The sequence below is a fragment of the Plectropomus leopardus genome, chromosome 11 (assembly GCF_026936395.1).
Source record: "Plectropomus leopardus strain MGB_pleo_1.0 chromosome 11, ASM2693639v1, whole genome shotgun sequence".
Taxonomy (NCBI): domain Eukaryota; kingdom Metazoa; phylum Chordata; class Actinopteri; order Perciformes; family Serranidae; genus Plectropomus; species Plectropomus leopardus.
The window spans coordinates 34,826,283-34,846,312 of NC_142186.1; the positions used below are offsets into that span (position 1 = coordinate 34,826,283).

General features: G+C 40.1%; 2 protein-coding genes across 2 annotated transcripts; both read left to right on the forward strand.

Annotated features, from left to right (window-relative positions):
* Window positions 1–300: 300 nt before the first annotated feature.
* ensab (endosulfine alpha b) lies at window positions 301–11,635 on the forward strand. The gene is made up of 3 exons (XM_042489803.2): window positions 301–503; window positions 4,566–4,688; window positions 7,964–11,635. Exons 1-3 carry the CDS (start codon window positions 447–449, stop codon window positions 8,126–8,128), a joined length of 345 nt encoding a protein of 114 aa, XP_042345737.1. The 5' UTR covers window positions 301–446; the 3' UTR covers window positions 8,129–11,635.
* A 3,259-nt stretch (window positions 11,636–14,894) lies between these two features.
* On the forward strand, window positions 14,895–17,778 carry mcl1b (MCL1 apoptosis regulator, BCL2 family member b). Its single transcript, XM_042490083.2, has 3 exons — window positions 14,895–15,556; window positions 16,502–16,752; window positions 16,892–17,778. The coding sequence occupies exons 1-3, from the start codon at window positions 15,058–15,060 to the stop codon at window positions 17,006–17,008; spliced, it is 867 nt and encodes a 288-aa protein (XP_042346017.1). The 5' UTR covers window positions 14,895–15,057; the 3' UTR covers window positions 17,009–17,778.
* The last annotated feature ends 2,252 nt before the right edge of the window (window positions 17,779–20,030 follow it).

A 20,030-nucleotide genomic window follows, 5' to 3' on the forward strand; every position in this document is an offset into this window, starting at 1 on the left:
GTTCGATTCAACTTTTTAGGTATTGCTACATAATTTCAACACAAAACATTTCAAATTAAAAACTGAATCGATAATATATATTTTGTGTTGTTGAAGCTGTGTGTTGATGCAGTGCGGGCCCTACACCGCCCCCAGACTCGATTCTGTAAAATTATTGGCCGAAGCGCTGTCAATAATATAGAACGGCAGTTTTAACGGCATACCATTGGCTCTACGCGATGCACTACCGCTCGTCTATTGGTTACTGTATATGTCAATCACAAGTAGGATCCGCCCTCTCCCTCATTGGTGATGTCACATCTCGTTACGCCATTTTTGTTGGGGAGCAGTCGTGTCCAGAAAAGGAGGATTAGATTCAGCACAGGTACACCAAACGGTACCTCGTTTATTCATATATCAGGGCTGTCTATCAAAGGGGACACTCGCTTGTCCATCACACGCACACAATGTCGTCAGAAAACCTGGACTCGGACACTCAGGTGGACTACGAGGACGAAAAACAGGTGGGTTTGTGAGTGCTGTCTTCATGTTGTTAGCTAACACCGAGCATGCTAGGCTAACAGCAGCTAGCTCCAGTGAAGTGTGTGCTGCAGCGGGGCAGGGGGACAGGGGAGGGGAGGGGGGGACTCCTGGAGGACCTGTGGAGCTCTGATCAGCTGCTCGGTGTGGGGACAAGGGATTTGTCCCATCACACGGAGCACCTTGGCTGTGTGTCACTTTGTTTTGTCCCCTGCCGTGTGTCATTGGCTGACGGGTCCACAGCAGCTCGGGCCTCATTGGTCTGTCCTGGAGGGTCTCAAAATGTGACTCTGTGTCCAAAATAAAGACACAACATGGTGTTTTCACTATGGACACTTTGTGCTGTGTATTAAAAATACCGATTTGGACTTTCACATGGCTCCATATTCTCGATTATCTTCTCCTGACAGTGACAACAACTGCAGTGTGACAGAGCTTCCGCATCTCCTCACAGAACCACAACAACACAGGTGTGCGAGAAGATAAACGAGCTTTTACTGATTGAAATTAACACCATACAGCAGCTCAAGAATCAGAAACATCAAAAAAGTAAATAAAAGTGATTGAGTACTAAAAGAAAAATATTACAAAAATATGTCAAGATTGAATAAAAACTATCGTTTGAAATCTAAATAACTTTGTATTACTGATATATAGCACCTTTAAAATCAGAGTTTACAAAGTGCATTGATAAACAAAGCAGAAATGGGATAGGTGGCGATACAACAACAAAAAGCCAAACAGCGCTATTGAACACATATGAGAAGAAACTAGGGCAAACAAAGGGTAAAATTGAAAGCAGGGGACAAATAATGCAAGACGCAGGACAAATAATGTCAATTTAATTAATATAGGAAAATAACAACGTAAGAAACAATAAAAGCAATCAGACAAGAAATATCAGGATATAAAATAAATAAATACACCGTATACAAGGTTTCCACAATCATGAAAAACCTACAAAAGTAATGGATTTTCATAAGCACATTTTCCAGGCCAGGGAATGTCATGGGATTTGTGAAAACTATTGAAATTTCTGGAAAAGTAATGAAATTATGTTGTATTTAAGGATTTTTCCGGCATTTTTTTTTTTTATTTGGATGTTGTCTGTGTAACATTACAGCAAATTTAATAACTGTTACAAAACAAGTTGTTTACCATCACATACTTTTCCTTATTTTCTTCCCACGTTCTGACTTTTCCTTCATGCGTGCCAGCTAGCTTAATTTTTGGTATCAAGGAAAAAAATATATATTTGGGGTCCTTGAAAAGACATGACAAATTTCTGAAATTTTTCCATGAAAATGTGCGGAAAGCCTGTATATACACCTTTCACTACAGATACTGTATGTCAATGTTAATAGTTGCACAGGAGTAACTGAAGTACACACATGGTGTGTAGTATATTTACTGTAAAGATATAAAATTATGGTATATCAATATTATTGCACAGTGAAATACAGTTAAACGGGAAAATATTGCACTGGAAATTGCTTTTACAAAATGATGCATTTTGAATAATTTTGAATAAACAGTGTAAAACATTTAAAGAGAGCTATATAGACATCTCCTGGTTAGAATTTAAAAAAAAAAAAAACTAAAAAAAAAAGACATTTTATTTTAACAAATCAGTTTTTCAATGCCGCTTGTCAGAAAGGGTCATCTAACTACATTGGCAGACATGAAAATCTAGATGTCTACATGTCCAAATCCAGAGCCAGTGTTTGGTTTGTTCTTTCTGGGCTCCTGTAGAAACATGGCGGTGCAACATCTAAATAGCAGAGAGCCCGCACCTATTTTAGATATATATTTCTCATTCTAATGTCACAAAATTGTGATGATTCTTATTTTCAGCTGATAATACACCAAAGAAAACACAGTTATATTCCTTTTCTAACAATATAGCCCCCTAAATCCCACACACTGGATCTTAATATTCGTAAGTTTTGTTTTGTTTTCTGTTAAGTTTTAACAGTAATGTGTGATACAGCTCAAATGAGGTGCTGGAACAAGCAGTATGTGTTGTCAGGTAGGGTGTAAATGTCAAGTCAAACTTTGATGGTGCCTGAAGGGGTTTGTACAGTTTTGCATGTAGCCTAACTGTTTAAAACTCTCCTAAAGGGGATGCACAAACTGTCTTGTTGGACTCTGCAGTTTCCCTGCATAGGGGCCGAATATAGTAGCTCATAAATTTCTCGTCATGGACCCAAGTGATTCAGCACACTCGGTACCACACGTCCCCCCTCCTCCTGAGGGAATGTGTTCATCGGCTTCTGTGTCCTGAGTCACATTTTATCCCTGCCCCAGCAAGCTTTACAGGCCGAGTGCTCTATCTTGTCTGCATCGTGTAAGTAGGTCTGTGCTGCTTGCTCAAGGTATATGTGCAGGGAGTGCAGAAATGGCCTTTGGAGTTTGTCCCCTGTAGTCCTACGTGCACTTTACACCTTCTTTTTCCTGAGATAGTTCCAGCATGCAATGAAACTCATGTGTACACAAACAAGGTGTGCCCCAGTGGCCCAATTTATTGGCCTCGATACCTGTCAGAGACTGGAATGGCGGGGATCTGACCAGTTTGGCGAGTGTTAGTCAATGGCACCAGAACAAATATTTGCATTGTCTGCTTTAATTTCCACCTCAGGCTTTTGTAACTGCACCCCGGTGTTGTAAGAGCTGGAAAGCATTGTCAAACTATTGTTTCTTGAACTCAAGTCCCATTTTCCATCCTAAAAATAACACATTACCAATTAATTCACATTAACAGAAAACAGTGAGTCACGATGTTTACTGTGAACATAACTTGTGGCAGCCAAAGCGTGATCCCTACAGGAAGCACAAGACGAGGTTTGTTATGTCCACATTAACTGAAATCAATCACATGCAAGAACTTGTGAACTAAAAACACTTTCTTATCCTGTTTAAAAGGAAGTTTTAAAATTTAATCATTACCACAGATTATGCTTTAACCCTTTGAAACCTGAGCAAATTGGTTTGATTTCTTCCAAAAACATGGGAAGAAGGCAATGAGCAAAGAAAGAGGAAATGACCCCAAAATTATCAAAACGTAAGTAAAAACTGCAGAAAAATTAGTTCAAAAATACAAATAAAAAAAAGAAAGTTAAAAAATAAAAATAAGGAAAAACCTGGAAAAAGTGCTTAAAGGTTATAAATGTGTAACATGGTTTTAAAAATATAATTGTGAATATAATTTCTCCCTAGCTTTTATCATTTTTCCCATTTCCCACATTAAAGGAATATTCTAAATCTACTAATATGTTGCAAATGTGGAGCATTTGTTACCAAGTTGTTCATTGCCTTTTTCTTTCCATGTTTTTGAAAAAAATATCACCAGTTTGCTTAGAGTTCAAAGGTTTAAATACTTGTGAAAGGCAAGTTATGTCGCCCCAGCTTTCAAAGTGTTAAGTTCTCTAATGTGAAATACTTTGTCGCTTTACAGCAAGAGTAAAGCAATTTGTGGAAAAGGACTTGTGTCGATTTGTGACGGTCAGAGTTCATTCATCATCGACGGGTTTTAGCTTTTACAGATGCATACATTACACTTCTCTGCACACACTCTTGGTAAACATGATTCCCAAAAGACAACATCAGTTGTTATCAAAGTAAGCTTCCAAAAATCATTAAGACCATATCTTTTAGCTCTCTGTTTGTACCAAACATCTTACGTTACTTCCTTTTAGGCATGATGGAAATATGAGATGCTGTAAGTGAAGAACATTCATGTTGTGACTCATACGATCATGAAGGATCTTCAGTGCCCACAAGTCATTGCCAGAGATTTTAGCCCACTTCACAGCAGAGGTTTTAGTCCTTCTGAAGAGTGAAGTGCTCTGTTTTCTTCAGGCATTTATGTGTTTTTGTAGCAGCAGTTGCAGCATTTTTGGAATTGTACAGCGGCTGTAAATGAGTGGCTGTCACATAAACAGCTGTTCGAGCTGAAGTTAAATTTTTCTGAAGATGTATCAGCTTTTCAAGGGCCGTGTTTTCTGCGGAGGAGGGGTGTTTATGTGCGTTTGTTTTTGTCTCCACAGGACTCCCAGGAAAAGAATGCGAACCCGGTGAAGGCAGAGGAGGCCAAGCTGAAGTCCAAATACCCCGGCCTGGGCCAGAAGCCCGGCGGCTCAGATTTCCTGATGAAGAGACTACACAGAGGGGTAGGGGACCATGGTGTGACAGTGAGACAGCGTTGTGCCTCACTGAAAGTTCGTTGATCCACTCAGCTGGCATATTTCTGTCAGCAGACAACTGAATCCCTGCCTGCTCGTTGACCTCATGCTTTATTTATTTGGAACTGAATATTAACCTAAATTGAAAAAGGAGCTCAGCTATCTGGTCCAGAATTTTTTTTCAGTACTGTCATCAGAAGCCGGTTTTATTGCCAAGTATATTTACATATACAAGGAATTTGACTTGGTACAAAACAGTTTACATAAAAAAAATTACAGTGAACAAGGTTCCTTTGTATCCTTAAAAAGTCTTAAAAGGCACTGAATTCATTCATCTAAAATTAAGGCAGTAATTAGTATTAAAATGTCCAGAATAAATCTTTCAAAATTCTTAAAAGATGTGGGAAGTAAGATTTTATGAATCTTTATTTCTCTGACATTGCATTTTAATGCCTCTCGCACGTAATGCAGATCAGGTAGGCAACCAACAGTGCTCGTATTTGGTTTAGAGTAGGACTGGACAATAAATCACTAATGATATCAATCGCGATATAACTTTTCCTCGATTGAAATATGAGATGTAGTTGATAGAATGTCGATAGAATGTCGATAGAACGCATCCCAGCCATGTTTTGATAGACAATACGAACAGCCAATGACAATAAGAATAGTGCCACGGTGAAACAAATGCAGTGAACAACTCTGACTGTAGAACAGCTGAGTGTTTGACAGCCACAGCATTTCATTACTACGGATCAAACAGCTGATGGTCCGACAGCAGCGTAGTGAGACAGACAAACAGAGCGCAGCTTCTCCTCAAAGCACCAAAGTGTCTGAAACAGACACATTTGGAAAGTTTGGTGGAAAGTGACTTCTTTAGATGGTGTATTGTTTATTAAAAAAAAAATTTGAACTCGACAGAATGGGAGTCAATACAGTGAATCCCACATGCAACCCAAAATTCCCAAGAAAACTCTTCTGTTGTACACTTGTCTTTGCCACGACTCCAATACCTGCACCAGAGTCAACATTCGCGGCTACACCCACACAAAGAGCAGAGGTAGTCTTGGTGTCTGAACACAGACAATACACAGATTATATGAGTCAAATGAGGGAGTAGTGAGACCTATCCTGCACACAGGTCACTTAGGTTTTACCCAACTTAGAATTATGCTAGTCAAATCTGATACAGCAGTTCAACACAAATATCTAGTGACTTTCTTTTTAAAGTGTGAGCGCGGCATTCATGTCATATAGTAAACAAGCTAACGGCTTTAACAACAGATGACAACATTTTTGCCGACACTAGATATCAAACAAAGGTCAGAGACTGTATTGTGTTACCTTACCGTGAGCTGAAAATTCACCACTTCTTCATCTTACAGTGCAGTCTCTCTCTCCCCCTCACGCCTCTGCCGGGGAGTCTGCAACTGTTTGTATCAAAGAGTAGCAGGAGAGTCAGGAGCACTCACTACGCAGCAAAATTTTGGGATTGTCTGCAGAAGCACACTGCGCAGCACACTGACAAGCAAAAAACATAAAAACGAACTGACTGACGTAAAGCAATCTAAGTCCACTGAGTGGTCTCCATCTGATGATTTGAATCTACGACTTTTAAGGGGCATCCCTTCAGTTCACAGACTTCAAGTCATTTTTTAATTCAGTTTTGGTTATTTTGAATTAGTCTGAAATGTCATTCTAATTTACAATGAAAATGTCTTTAAAATTCGTAAACCTTTCTTGACTTATGTCCTGCACTGTTGAAAAAGCAAGACGTCTTGCATCCAGTTTTTGGGAAATTATTGTATATTTTTCTTAATCTTGTATAGACCCTCATGGAGACACCATATCGAGATGTCTGCAGGACAAAATGTTTCTGTCCTCTGAAACTTGACTGATAAATTTCCTGTGTCCCTCAAAACCAACGAGACCAAAAGCTTCTATCTCCAGCTGCCAATTTGTCATCCATCCAACAATCACATAGGACTAAATCCACTGAAGCAGAGAGGAAAATAATTTCTCTATCGACTGACCCCCAGTAGACCTGAATGTAGTGCAGCCACTTTGGTGGCATGTGAAACACATCAGCCTGTTGTGGATTATTTTTATTAGTAATTTGAAGAGAGGGGCGGCACACACAGAAGCATCGCTCTCTTTCCTCTAACTTTTCCTCGCCTGGAAAAAGTGTTGCTCTCTCCACCTACACGTCCTGTATATGTTATAGAGAACTTCCACCTCTGGAGATTGTTGAAAGTCATTCTGGGAAATCACTGACAAGGAGTAGGAGTAGCTGAGGCAAGCTGAGGGGAAAGCCAAAAAGTAAATTGCAGTACTTAATCATAAGATAGCTCCCAGATTGAACATCATCAGAGACTGATGACAAAATGTTAGAGAATCTTTTTTTGTGTTTTTGGCAACTGAATCTGTACAATGCAGCAGTCAACTCTACCTTCACACGGTTCCTCCTGTCTGTGCTGCTGTGAAAATGTTCATTCATAATCTGATTCCAGTCTTACAGATTGGGACAAAATCCACATTCCTACTCTTCAAAAATGCGTCCTAGGGTGTGAGACACATGCAACAAGCCAAACTTACTGTTGAGTATCATTTCTCAGAAAGAAAAGTGGATTTTGTCCTCTGTCTCTCAGAAGGAAGGATGTATTTTGTCCTCCATCTCTAAAAGACGAGAGACCTAGTTCTCTGTCTCTATGAAAGAATAGTGGTTTATGTCCTCTGTCTCTCAGAAAGAAGAGGATTTTGTCCTCCATCTTTTAGAAAGAAGGGTGCATTGTGTCCTCCATTTCTTGGTGAGAAGAGTGGATTGTGTCCTCTATCTCTAAGAAACAAGATGTCCTCATCTTTAAAAAGGGGAGGATTTTATCCTCCATCTCTCAGAAAGACAGATGGATTTTGTCCTCTGTCTCTCAGAAAGAAGGATAAATTGTGTCCTCCATTTCTCAGGATGAAAAGTGAACTTTGTCCTTCATCTCTCAGAGAGGATAATGGATTTTGTCCTCCATCTCTTAGAAAGAACAGTGGATTTTGTCCTCTGTCTTTGTCCTCTAAAGCTTGGCAGATAAATGCTATGTTTGTGACCAAAATTTGTTGAAAGAAGTGCATAAAAAGTACTTGATTTTTAAAATTAAAGTAGGAGCAAAAACAAGTGTTGCCCCGAAAAATATTTGTTCAGTGAATTTATTTGTTTTATGTTTTCTTTTCTGTTTTCTTCTTCACTGGAATCTCTCATTTATTTTCTCCCACAGACAAAGTACTTCGACTCGGGCGACTACAACATGGCCAAGGCCAACATGAAGAAGCCTCCTGTCGCGGGGCCCGACAAGAACCTGGTGACTGGCGACCACATTCCCACGCCGCAGGACCTGCCCCGGAGGAAGCCCTCCTTGGTGACCAGCAAGCTAGCCGGCTAGCCTCCATCACCCCAGAAGCACCCTCACCCCCCCTGGGGCTCCCGGCAAACTTCCCTCACCCATGTCCCCGATATGTCCACCCCCTCCCCTGTCCTCCCTTTTCATCCCCAGGCACCACTGGCTTTAACATGTCGGGCAGAGCTGTATCAGTTCAAACTCCATTTGCTTGTCTGTGGGTGGGCGGGATGGAGGTTCAGGCGCCCTGTGAGGTTGCAGCCCTCTCTGCCTTCCCACTATGCGCAGCTCTGCCCCCCCCCTCCCCCCAGCGCACTCTGCTCTGCCGCCTCCCTTATGTCTTGGTTTTTCGGTGTTCCAAGATGCATCACAGTAGGTGTGTCAGCGGGCGGGGGTTGGATGGGGTGAGTTAATGCACTTTGTAGACTGTATAGTATGCTTTGTTCTTTTTTTGCATCCTAAATGACACCAAATTGATGTGTGTGAGGGAGTTAGGAACCATGGTCGCAGCGTGATCTTTTTGTTCCCTATCCGTGCCGGTGGCTGGCGTCAGCGGGTGGGGGGAGGCTGGGTCGGAAGATGGATGTGAATAATTGCTTGCGTACCAAATCTGTGAGGGGCAGCTGCTTCTTTAGCGCTCACCGACACCTCGTCGGGAACTAAACGGAGGCTTTCTTTCATCTCAGCCACTTTTCGTCGAACAAACCCCCCCCCCCGAGGTCATCCGCTGCAGCTCAGCCCTCCTTCTCTCTGCTCATGTTGCTTTAATTCCTGACTCCCTTTGCTCCTCTCCTCTCTAAATATGCTGCATGATTGTAACAAAAAACTGAAATTTAACATGTTTTTTTTTTTTTTAACGGGAGAGGGGCTTCTTAGTGAAAGGTCGAATCAAAACAAACACACAAAGCTCTGAAAACGCCGCAGTCCCTTCCTTCCTTCCTTTCCTTTTTGCTGTCCCGACAATCCATGTGCACACGCTCCTGTTAGCGGCTCAGGGCGAGAGCCAGCTCAGTATATCCTTGCATTATTTCGAATGGCTGGGAACTTGCCAATCTGAGTACAGTCTTAGTTTGGTTGCCGTTGAGTTGCATCAAGACGTGTGTTTACTACGAGCCTAAAAGATTTGTGGGGGTACTGAAGCACCCTACATAGAGTATATGCTTTTGTAAATAATACATAAACAAGCACGTAATTCGTGATAAGCTTGGCGCTTTGAAGAGCAGACAAGCTCACATGCCTGAGAGGAATGGTAGTGCTAAACCGACTCACTTGGGATTACATCCTGGGATTTCTGGCTTGGAAACTCTATGCTTTACCCACTGAGCCAAATGTCACGCTGCAGCTCTCAGCCTTTAGAGAGCGTCGGCAGCCTCGTCTCTCCAGTGTGACTGTTAGCATCTTGTCGTCTGGCTCACATTGCGATGTGACGAGGCAGACCGCAGCCCGAGCTGCTGCGGGTCACATTGTGTTTGGATACCAATGGAAAAATTATGTGACCACCATCCAGACGTTTTCCCGTCATCTTTGAATTTCACAAATACAAGCACCCCTAAAAGTTAACCTTTCACACCCAAACATACGTAGTTTGACTAGACTGCAGTATCTGATCACAAATGTCCCGCTGAAAAGACAAAAATAAACAGATTCATAGAATCACAGCTGTGTCCTGCAGCGGCACATGTGCTGTGAAAATAGATTTCAGACATTTGGGAGAGACATAAACAATTATTCGTATTCAAGCTGCTTGTTGAAGCTGAACAAGGATGCTATTTGCTCATTTTTTGTTTACTTTTCCTCATATTTCAGAATATATATTGCAGTCAGACATAGTGGTTCCATCCACATCTTGGCCTCTTTAGCAAAACACTAACTTAAGTGCAGAATACTTTGCTTCCTGTAAACATTGGCTGCAGAATAGATCTGCTTCTGTGGCCAGCGCTCTGCAGAATAAAGAGTTTTCCTCCTGAACTGACACACTATAGACTGACCTTTGACCTCAGGGGCGTCCGAGAGTAAACAGCAGGCAACCTGGTAACAACAGGTGTCAGCTCCGCTCCCAAGATCGTCATCGCGGGCTTAAAGTGGGACACTGCATGCCTTCAGGATGTACTCACTCCAACTCTTGGCAAAGCAGAGAGAGATTTTCTAACACAGGCTGAGGGGGCAAAGTGTGAGCGCGCGCTCTGCGGTCTCATCTGCTAACGTGGTTCAACCTCTGAGAGAGGTGAATCGACAAACGTGCAGACTTATAATGCGTGCCGCTCGCACATTCAAGAATCTGAACTGGATGCCGGGCGGCGCTCACCGAGAATCGGCCTCCGTGTATGACACTGCTTCAGGGAACCTTCACAAAACGCACACTCCACCACGTAGGCTAGGTGACAGGGTGCATGCACCATCACATCCTCAACCTCACTTCTTCTCATTAAGACTTTAAAAAGTGTCAAATCGGCAGTGGGCGAGAGAGAACCGACCTGTACGCGTGTGCTCGTTGTGGTGTTGTATGAATGCACTGCTTTTCTCTGTTCCAGCCATCATTGTAAATAGACTTTGACAGGAAGGGATTTTTTGTGTTGTTTCCCACCTGCTTTTCACTCTTTCATAGCCTGAGCTATTTTCTGATTCAGTGGTTCCTCTCTCCTTTCAGTCGAACACTACTTCTGCTCTGTCTTAGTGAACTGCAGAGGCTATGTGAATCTGTATCATATGAAAATAATGTGTAAATGCTGCTGATTCAGTCAATGACAAATCTAAGAGTTGATACCCTGTAAAGAACACCCGTCCTCTCGATTCTACCAGTCCGACTCTCCTCTCCAAGCGAATCTCTGTCTCAGAGTCATTTAGCTCCTGTGGCAAAATCCATTCAGTTGAGAAACCTCGTTGTAAATTCGACCACTAAATTTTAAATTGTTGAATTTGATCATACAGAGCCAGAAACACTTTGGTTTGACACAAACAGACCGTTTAGCATCATGTTGTGTTTGAAAGGCGACAGTTTAGTGCTGCAAAAAGTAAAGATCGATAAAAGAAATGGGCGAAAGAGCGGAAAGTGGACAGGAGTTCTTGAATGCTACTTGATGTTTGGCTTTGCACAGAGCGGTTCGATGAGAGGTTAAAAAAAGCAGGGTATGTTTCAGACCCGACACACAGGGTGTCTCTCGTTCAGCTATATAAACACGTGCCAGAATGTATAAAGAAATGACAGGCTGTGTGCTCTGAAGTACTTTTGTGCTGCTTTTACCTGATCTCTTTTCTTGTTGTTTTGCAAGTAAATGTTTCTTTTTGGTTTTTTTGTTTTTTTTTTCTTGTGTTCTCTTACTGCATAGTTAGTATTTTCCATCCTGGCCCGAGATAACTGCAGGGAAATCAGAGGCACCCTTGCTTCCAAGAAAAAAAAATCTAAGGGTTTACATGATAAAGAGGATGACTGGAGATCACAGGAATGATTTTAAGACTTCAGAAAGTACAGGAGTACTTGGAATGTTTCAGTTGTATGGGAGTAGGTATGAGGATTTTTGTCAGTATTTGAAATAAACTTTTACATTAATAAGATTATCTTCTTGTTTTTTTGTTGGAGTCAGGTCCCTGCTCTGCACCAGTGATGAGAGAAGGTCCCAGTTGAAGTGTTAACCCTTTGAAACCTGGATCAATATCAGTTTTCTTTCATTCAGACGCCTTTCACAAGCAGTTTGACCCTTTAAAACCTGAACAAATTGGTTTGATTTCTTCATAAAACAAGGGTGGGAAAAAAAGGTAACTTGGCAAGAAATGTCCTGCAAATTGCAAGAAATTAGTAAAAGGTGACAAGACAATTACCTAAAAATTAGCTTTAAAAAAGAGGGTAGAATTATAAGAAAATTATCATTAAAACCTAACTATATTTTTAAATCATTCTAATTTTATATTGAAAATTATGTTACAAGAAAAAAAATGCATGCATTGTATATGTTTTGTTTTCAGAATTTTTTTTAGGTCATTTTCTTGTTCTTACTCAGTTTTTTTGCTTGTTTTCGGGTACTATTCTTGTAACTTCTATTTATTTATTTATTTTACCATGTCTTGTTAATTTGCTCCAAATGGGTTTTTTTAAAGGAATCCAACCAAATTGCTCAGGTTTCAAAGGGTTAAAGGCTGAATTTTGTGCATGAACACATTAGAGAGGCAAATCAAGGTAAGGCAGCTTTATTTGTATACCACATTTCATACAACAGGGCAATTCGAAGTGCTTAACAGAGCATTAAATATAAAGGATAGAGCTTTACAATAAAAGAGTTAAAAGATAGCAAAAGATAACATTATTCATTAAATATCTTTTTTAAAAATAAATAAAAATCACCGTTAGAGAGAGATGCAAAGATAAAAAGATAATTTAAAATTATATAGAATCCAGTTTAATAATAAACCTTAAATCACTGGTGGGTGCAGTACACAGAGTAAAATTGAGGAGTACAGCCTCCCTCTGACCACCAGGGGGCAGCACACTTACTAGAAATGTGAGCTTCTACTGAGGACAAACAGTTCTGGATATTTCCAGTATTACAGACATAACACGGAAATTTTTAGTTGTGTAGAACAAAACCGCTGGGTAAAATGTCTCACAGTCTGGGAAGACAAGAGCCCAGCTGTTGCTAAATTTTCCAACACACCCCCATGTGTCGTCATAAAGGTTCTGTGTCCAAATGTGCAGGACAGGATGAATTCATATATAATTTACTGCAATAAATAGCAAAAAGACATGAAAGAGGTGTCTGTGCAGTCTACAGGCAGGGTGGCTTTTTCTTTATGAGTCAGGATCAGAGTGAGAGCAAAGTTTGTTATTTATCAAAATGTAAAGAGATGGCAGGACTTTATTTATGCCACCTTAACTGCTGTAAATTTAAAACTGCACTTTTATAGGAACCGACAGATGGATGGATTTCTACATACAACCCCCAATTGGAACATTAACATATGCTTTAAATAAAAGAAGCTAATTTGAACATTAAATATTTAGTCTTTTGACTCTAGTCAATTGAATATAGCTGTAATAAGTTTTACAGATCACTGCATGCTGTTTTTATTTGCATTTTGCAGAACATCTGAACTTTTTCAGAAATGGGGTTGTATAGTTATAAATAAATTAATAGATAAATGAATAAATAAATGCATGTGTGTGTATATATACTGTATATATGTATGTACATATGTATATATGTGTGTGTGTGTGTGTGTGTATATATATATTTTTATATACTGTATATAGATAATACACCTTAGCATTCTATGTGTAAGTACATATAAGATATATACACATACCATACAATACATAATTTAAGAATACACAATAATACACTTGAAATATACTAAAATATTAAACATGCCCATGGGATAGGCTGCTACTACTACTACTGCCAGTACATACATAAAATAAATGTGTTGAAGTTACAGTTTTCAAAAATGCAGTGAGGTGGTGTGTTAAAATAAAATGTGCAAATTCAATTCCATTCAGCTTTATTGTTATGTCACTATACAAACAAATATCAACATTAAACAATAAAAACACTCTCACTAGCAAGAAAAACAAACACAGTCCCTAAAAACAATATAAAATAAAATGGTTAAAAAGTGCAGAGGACAGGCACAAAGAGAAAGAAGTGCTGAATGATGTGTGCAGACTGAATTCGGTGTCCAGGTGAGTTATGAATTAGAATATGAATTATTATTATTAAAGAGCAGACCAGAGTGCAGCTGACAGAAAACTATCAGGTTGCCAGTTCTCTATTGGTGAGGTGTGGTGTCGTACAGAGTTATTGCTTCATAACACCATATATTACACACACACCCATTTCACTGGAGTTGTACCTTGTATAATTCCATGTGATGATACATGATGACTGAAACATATAAAATACATGCCATGTAATGTGATGTAAATGGAAAAAAATCCTCTATAGTTTATTTATTTTTATATTTTAACCCTTTAAAACCTGGAGCAACATCACTTTTCTTGTGCTGCTTTGCCTTTTACAAGTATTTAAACCTGTGAACCATGAGCAAACTGGTGTGATTTCTTTCGACATGGGAAAAAGGACAATAAGCAACTTGATCAGAAATGTTCCTCAAATTACAAGTTAAATATTAGATTTAGAAAAGAAAAGCAAGGGGAAAGAGAAAAATGCCTGTTAAAATGATTTTGATTTTATCTATAAGTATAATTATCATAATAATATATGTTAAGTATTTTTAGAGTAGTTTTCCTTATTTTTTATTTAATTTAATTTATTTATTTTGCTAAATTTCAGGTAAATTTCTTTCTTTTTTTGTTTTACTATTTTCTTTCTTATGTTTGGAGGTAATTTATGCTTAAATGTTTCTTTGGTTTCCTCTTCTTCTTCTTCTTCTTCTTCTTATTATTATTATTATTATTATTATTCTATGAACTGTTGTGACTGATGTTATTCTTATGGCCTATGTTACTGTCACCATTGTCCTTGTTTATGTTTTTGTTGATGTTTGTAATTATGATTAATAATAGTGGTATTTCCGGTAAGCCTCGCATATTTCTATTTTTTGATGTCATGGAAAAATACAAAAATAACCCACAAATCGACCACAACCCTGGAGCCTCCTGTTTCATATTCCGGGCTTCAAATATCATCGCGAATCTGAGTGCTGCTGTTTTTTTCTTGTTTTTATTTAAAAAATGATCAAAAACAAACAGTTTGAAATGCTGTTTTGTTTTTGCGGAAGTCGATAGCGTATGCGATGACGCACGGCGCACGCACTGACGCACCCACACGCACACGGCTCTTAAACCACCGCTCCTGCTCGCGGCTTCACTTCCGCCCAGCAGCAGACGAACATGGAGAATAATTGAGCGGTTAGAGACGAAGCTAGCTTATTTTATCACCCAGGCTAGCAGCGACTCTCTATTAACCCTATTTCTTTTTATTTTTTATTTCGGAAACAAGTGATTTTCACGCGTGGGATCCAAAATGAACATAATTCAAATGAAACGGGGCGCGCTGAACGTAACGACGGGAGTCATGAGCTGTTGTATTCTTCCTCAAAATGGAGTCATGGACGGAGCCATCCACTATGGCTCCTCCGGAGATAACTCCCCGCAGATCGCTGTGGGCTCCACCAAAGACTCTCAAAACGGGAATTTGTCCTCAAACGAAACTTCGAAACGGCCCAAGATCCTCGAGGTTAACTCGGCTAACGGCTACGCGACAAAAAACCACCGTATGGACAGCGAGGACATCGACGACTCTCTGCCGTGCACCCCGGAGCTGCAGTCCGACAGCGAGGCCGACGTCTCCGGCTGCCCGGCGGGGGACGAAGTCCTCGAGACCGAGACGAGGCAACTCATTTGCCGGTTTATGAGAGACTTTACGGGACTTTCGAGACCTCGGTGGGGGGATGGCAGAGCGCTAACGACAATGAAAAGAGTTGTGGAGGACGTTTTGGAGAAACACAGATACGCGTACAATGGTAGGTGGAGACAAATTAGATGATTTTATTCAAAGAAAACTGCTTTAATTGTGGTTTAATTGTGCACAGTAGACACGGTGTTTGCTGTTTGCAGCCGTTTCACTGTGTGAAGGCGTAGTCACTGAGGGACTGCTCTGTATTTATCAGAGGAGGGGGAGTGAAGCCCCCCCCCCCTCAGTGACTTGAGGAAAATGTATGAGCTTAACTCCAAAATTAATTATATCTGAAAAACTGAACCTCTTAATGCTTGAAAGTTATAAGATGAAGATGAAATCCTAGAGTTGAAAAAAAGTTTGTGCAGACAGCTTAATTTCAGCCAAAGTTAAAATGATATGTAGCACAAAGTGATTTTAATTAAATGAACCATTTTAAGCTCTGATACGTTGTTTTTGTTTGTTTTTTTTTTATTGAAGCATTTGTCCAAAGAGTGTATTTTCAATATATATTTCTTTTAAAATCTCTTAATTTTTGAGAAAGAAAACAAGAAATGGCCATAGTTTGTTTGTTTTTTAGAAAAAAGTAAAACATTTATAAAGAAAAAATTCTGGCAGATAAGGTAAATTATTAAAAAAAAATTATTTTATAGGGAAAAAAATCTGCAGAATTTTAAAGAAAATATGCAGGATTGCAAGGCATGCTTTCTTTAAATTCAGTTGAAAAATAAATACAAAATACACTTAAAAGTTGAGCCCTAAAACTAAATTAAAAAACTCCCCAGGGGTCAAATATGAATTTGAATTGCCCTACCCTTTTTGCACCTCCACCCCAGCATAAATACCACACAGTTCCTGAGTTATATTAAATTAACAGTCATCTATCAATAACTCATTTCAAGGGATTTGTTACGGAGGATTCATTGAAGTTGTAAATTAATAGCCACACAGAAGTGTTACCTCTAATGTTCAAACATGAAAGATTTTCAAACCTTCATTAATTTTTTTTCAGGTATGGTCAACAAATTGTCACTTGACAACAGAGGTGATGATGCCAGTTTTGTCGGCGCAGTAGCCAAGAGCCTCTTTGCAGACGGAACAACCAACTGGGGTCGCGTGGCGAGCCTGGTGGCGTTTGGGGCGGTGGTGTGCCAGCACATGAAGGAGAAAGGCCGTGAGAACTGTGTGGAGCTGGTTGGACAGGAAATCTCCACGTACCTGCTGGCCGACCAGAGGGACTGGCTGGTTAAAAACAATGGCTGGGTGAGTTGACTCACGCCTGAATGACAGGATGTAGAGGAAAAAAAGTCCTGGTTGCATAACTCTCATTGTGCAACAGAGCCTACGTGTCTACTGAACATGTATTTTGTCCCTTTAATGACTTTTAACTCTCTGTTTCCAGGATGGTTTTGTGGAGTTCTTTCGAGTAGCAGACCCCGAGTCCACAGTGAGGAACACGCTCATGGCCTTTGCTGGATTTGCTGGTATCGGGGCGACACTGGCCCTGTTGATCAGGTGAATTTTTGGACTCTCTGAGGCCTGTTTTTCACATAGTGGAGGATTCCTCTCATGACAGCACGGTGAAGTTGGACTTTGATGGACTTAACCTGGGTTTCCCTTTTTCCTTTTCTTTGGCTCTTCTTCCATCCACTCCCAACTGCAAATGAATTCGACTTTTTTTCTGGACTTTAACTGACTGCAAGACAACCACAGCCAGGGGATATTTAAATGACTAATACATTTTATTTTTCTAAGATGGTTCAATAAATTTTCTAAAGCGATGATGGGCAGTCAGTGGACCTGATTGTACCTTAATTTTCACCTGATTATGTTTACCTGTTTGTGCATAGTTTTATCATAATTCCCAGGCATCAGAGGCGTTTTTGTTTAGTCCAAAGCAGGAAGGGAAAGCTGAGTTCGTCATGTCATGCAGTCATGAAGCCAATTTCCATAGAGCCCATTGAGATCCCCTGGATGCTTTGAATGGTCACTTGACCCATATGAGGGGAGGAGGGGGGATTTGCATGAGTGTCGCTCCACTTCCTTGTTATGAAAATGTTGATCTGCACTTAGAGAAGCAACCACACACACAGGACTGTTGGCTCAGCGGTAGCCTGGAAAGTTTGATTGTGTTCAGTGAACAAGGACTGAAAGCTGGATAGAAGGGGCTTGTGCTGGCCGATTGCACCGAGACGTTCGAGGAAGGCAGACGACGATTAGATCAGATCCAGCTGTAAGCTAACAAATCTGTATAGTTTAAATGATAATAAAAAAAGAAAAAATAATGCACATGCTTTGACGTTTTCATACTGTTTTACTTTAGACAGAGGTCACATCTCCACACACACACACACACACACACACACACACACACACACACACTGTTGTGATGAAATGAATCGCCCTTTCTCAAAATTAAGTTTAACGCCTCCACACTTGTTAACCTTTGATGTTTATTCACACCACAACCCGAGACACAGAGATGGCTGTCGTTTCCTAGAAATCTGATGAGGCCCCGACCGCTCGGCTGCATCTGCACTTTAGCGAGCTGCACCGAGACGTGTTGATATCTGCAAAGAGCTGGTGCACAGCAGCTGAATGCACCGGCTAGATTGTGAAACTAGGGTACGAAAAAAGTTCACAACTTCCTCAGAGCTGCACAACAGTCTCTGTGCTGCATATAAACTGATGAGTTAGTCAAATGTGTATTTGGTTAGGACATATAGTCAAATAGATCATACTTAAACAAATGTGATCTATTTGACTGGATGTTTGAGGTGTCTATTTTCAGTGTGTTTTCTTTTTTTTGGTCCTCAGTGCCCAAAATTACAGCAGTTTTTGTTTTTACTCGCTTACATCTGAGGTGGTTTTAGTCAGGAAACTTTCTTTTAGTTTCTAGTTACACATTTGATATTCTGTGCTGTTGCTTGTAACGTTAATCTAGAAATTATCAAATAAAATAAAAATAAATAAAATAATCTATTATCAAAAACTAGGGAGAAATGTCCAAAAAATATAATTAATGTATAATCATTATTGAGCCATGTGCTCAGTTGCCTATTACTTCTCCCCATGTTTTTGAAAGAAATCATACCAATTTTCTCAGGTTAAAGGGTTAAAAAGGGGTTATGCAGATAAAATTAATTTGAAAAAAGGCAAAGTGCACACAGGGCCGTTGCTAGGATTAAAGGACATGGGGGGCTTATCCTGGATCCTGGATCCTCCCCTGGCATTTTTAAAATTATTTTTTATCAAACAACCCCTTTTATGATGCTCTTTCTTTAGTCTCTCTAGTACAGAAAAAGTGTACTTTTTTATTCTTTTTTGCTTATTCTAAGGTTATATTCTCGTAACTCCTGACTAAAATCTTGCTATTTTGATGCATTTTATGCACTAGTACAAAAAACTCTCAGTGAGAATCTATTTTAATTGTGGATTTGAAAACGGTGAGCCACCCTGTCCCCATCTCCAGACCACATGTGGCCTGTGGCTTGTATGTTGAGCATCATTGCCCTAAATCTTGGTGATCCTCTCAGAGCTGAAGTGGTAGAGGAGGGGTCGGGTCCTTGGTGATGTGTGGCTGCAGCGTGTTTGTTCAGATCCTCCCGTCGTCTCGGGTTACAGGACAAACACAACACTCAGCCAGGTCTTAGGAGGAAATGGAGACGAGCCTCTCCATGGTGACGATCCACAGCAGACCTCCTCAGGTCCTCCTGCAGCTAATGAGCCGCCTCTCCGGTTCCCCCTGCACGGTTCATTGTGAACATCAGGCTGCTGCTCGGTTGGGAATTGAGGCTGAGGCAATTTTGTGGAGCAGTTTGCAGCATTACTCCAGTGGATTGGGGGGTGCAGAAAACAGACAGTGCTGCGGTGTCTTGGGGCTGAATATGCAAAGCGCACAAAGTCTTTGAACAACCTTGATGCTTATTAGAGCAATACATTATTAAAGTGTGTGTGCATACATTATCTTCCACCTAGAACATTGAAGCCTTAATGTTTTACTAAATGTAATGTTAAACTCATCTGTATGAAGAAGTGTGATTATGTTCGCTTGTTTATCAATTAACAGCTCAGCACATGGGCCAAACGTTTGTACATAGGGCCTGGAAATATATAAGTGCATTGGAATATTGTGATTTGAGACGAGATAACGTGTAAGATTTTGATTAAGTGTTCTCTTTTCCTGGTTTTAAAGGCTGCATTACAGTTAAGTGATGTAATTTTCTGTACTGAAGAGATTGCTCTATATTTGCCTTTACTATGGCTGCAACAATTAATCGATACATCGTCAAGTATTAAATTAATCGCCAACTAGTTTTACAATTGATCAATTGGTTTTGAGTCATTTTTAAAGAAAAAAAGCTAAAAATTCTCTGATTCCAGCTTCTTAAAATGTAAATATTTTCTGTTCTCCTTCTCTAAAGCCACGTTCAGATGGGAATGGCCTGACTAAAAAACAAAAAAGTCCTTCTTTTGTGTTTTTAAAGGAAATCTGTGTTCATATAACATTCCTTGTGTACGCAGATTTGCAAAAACAACCG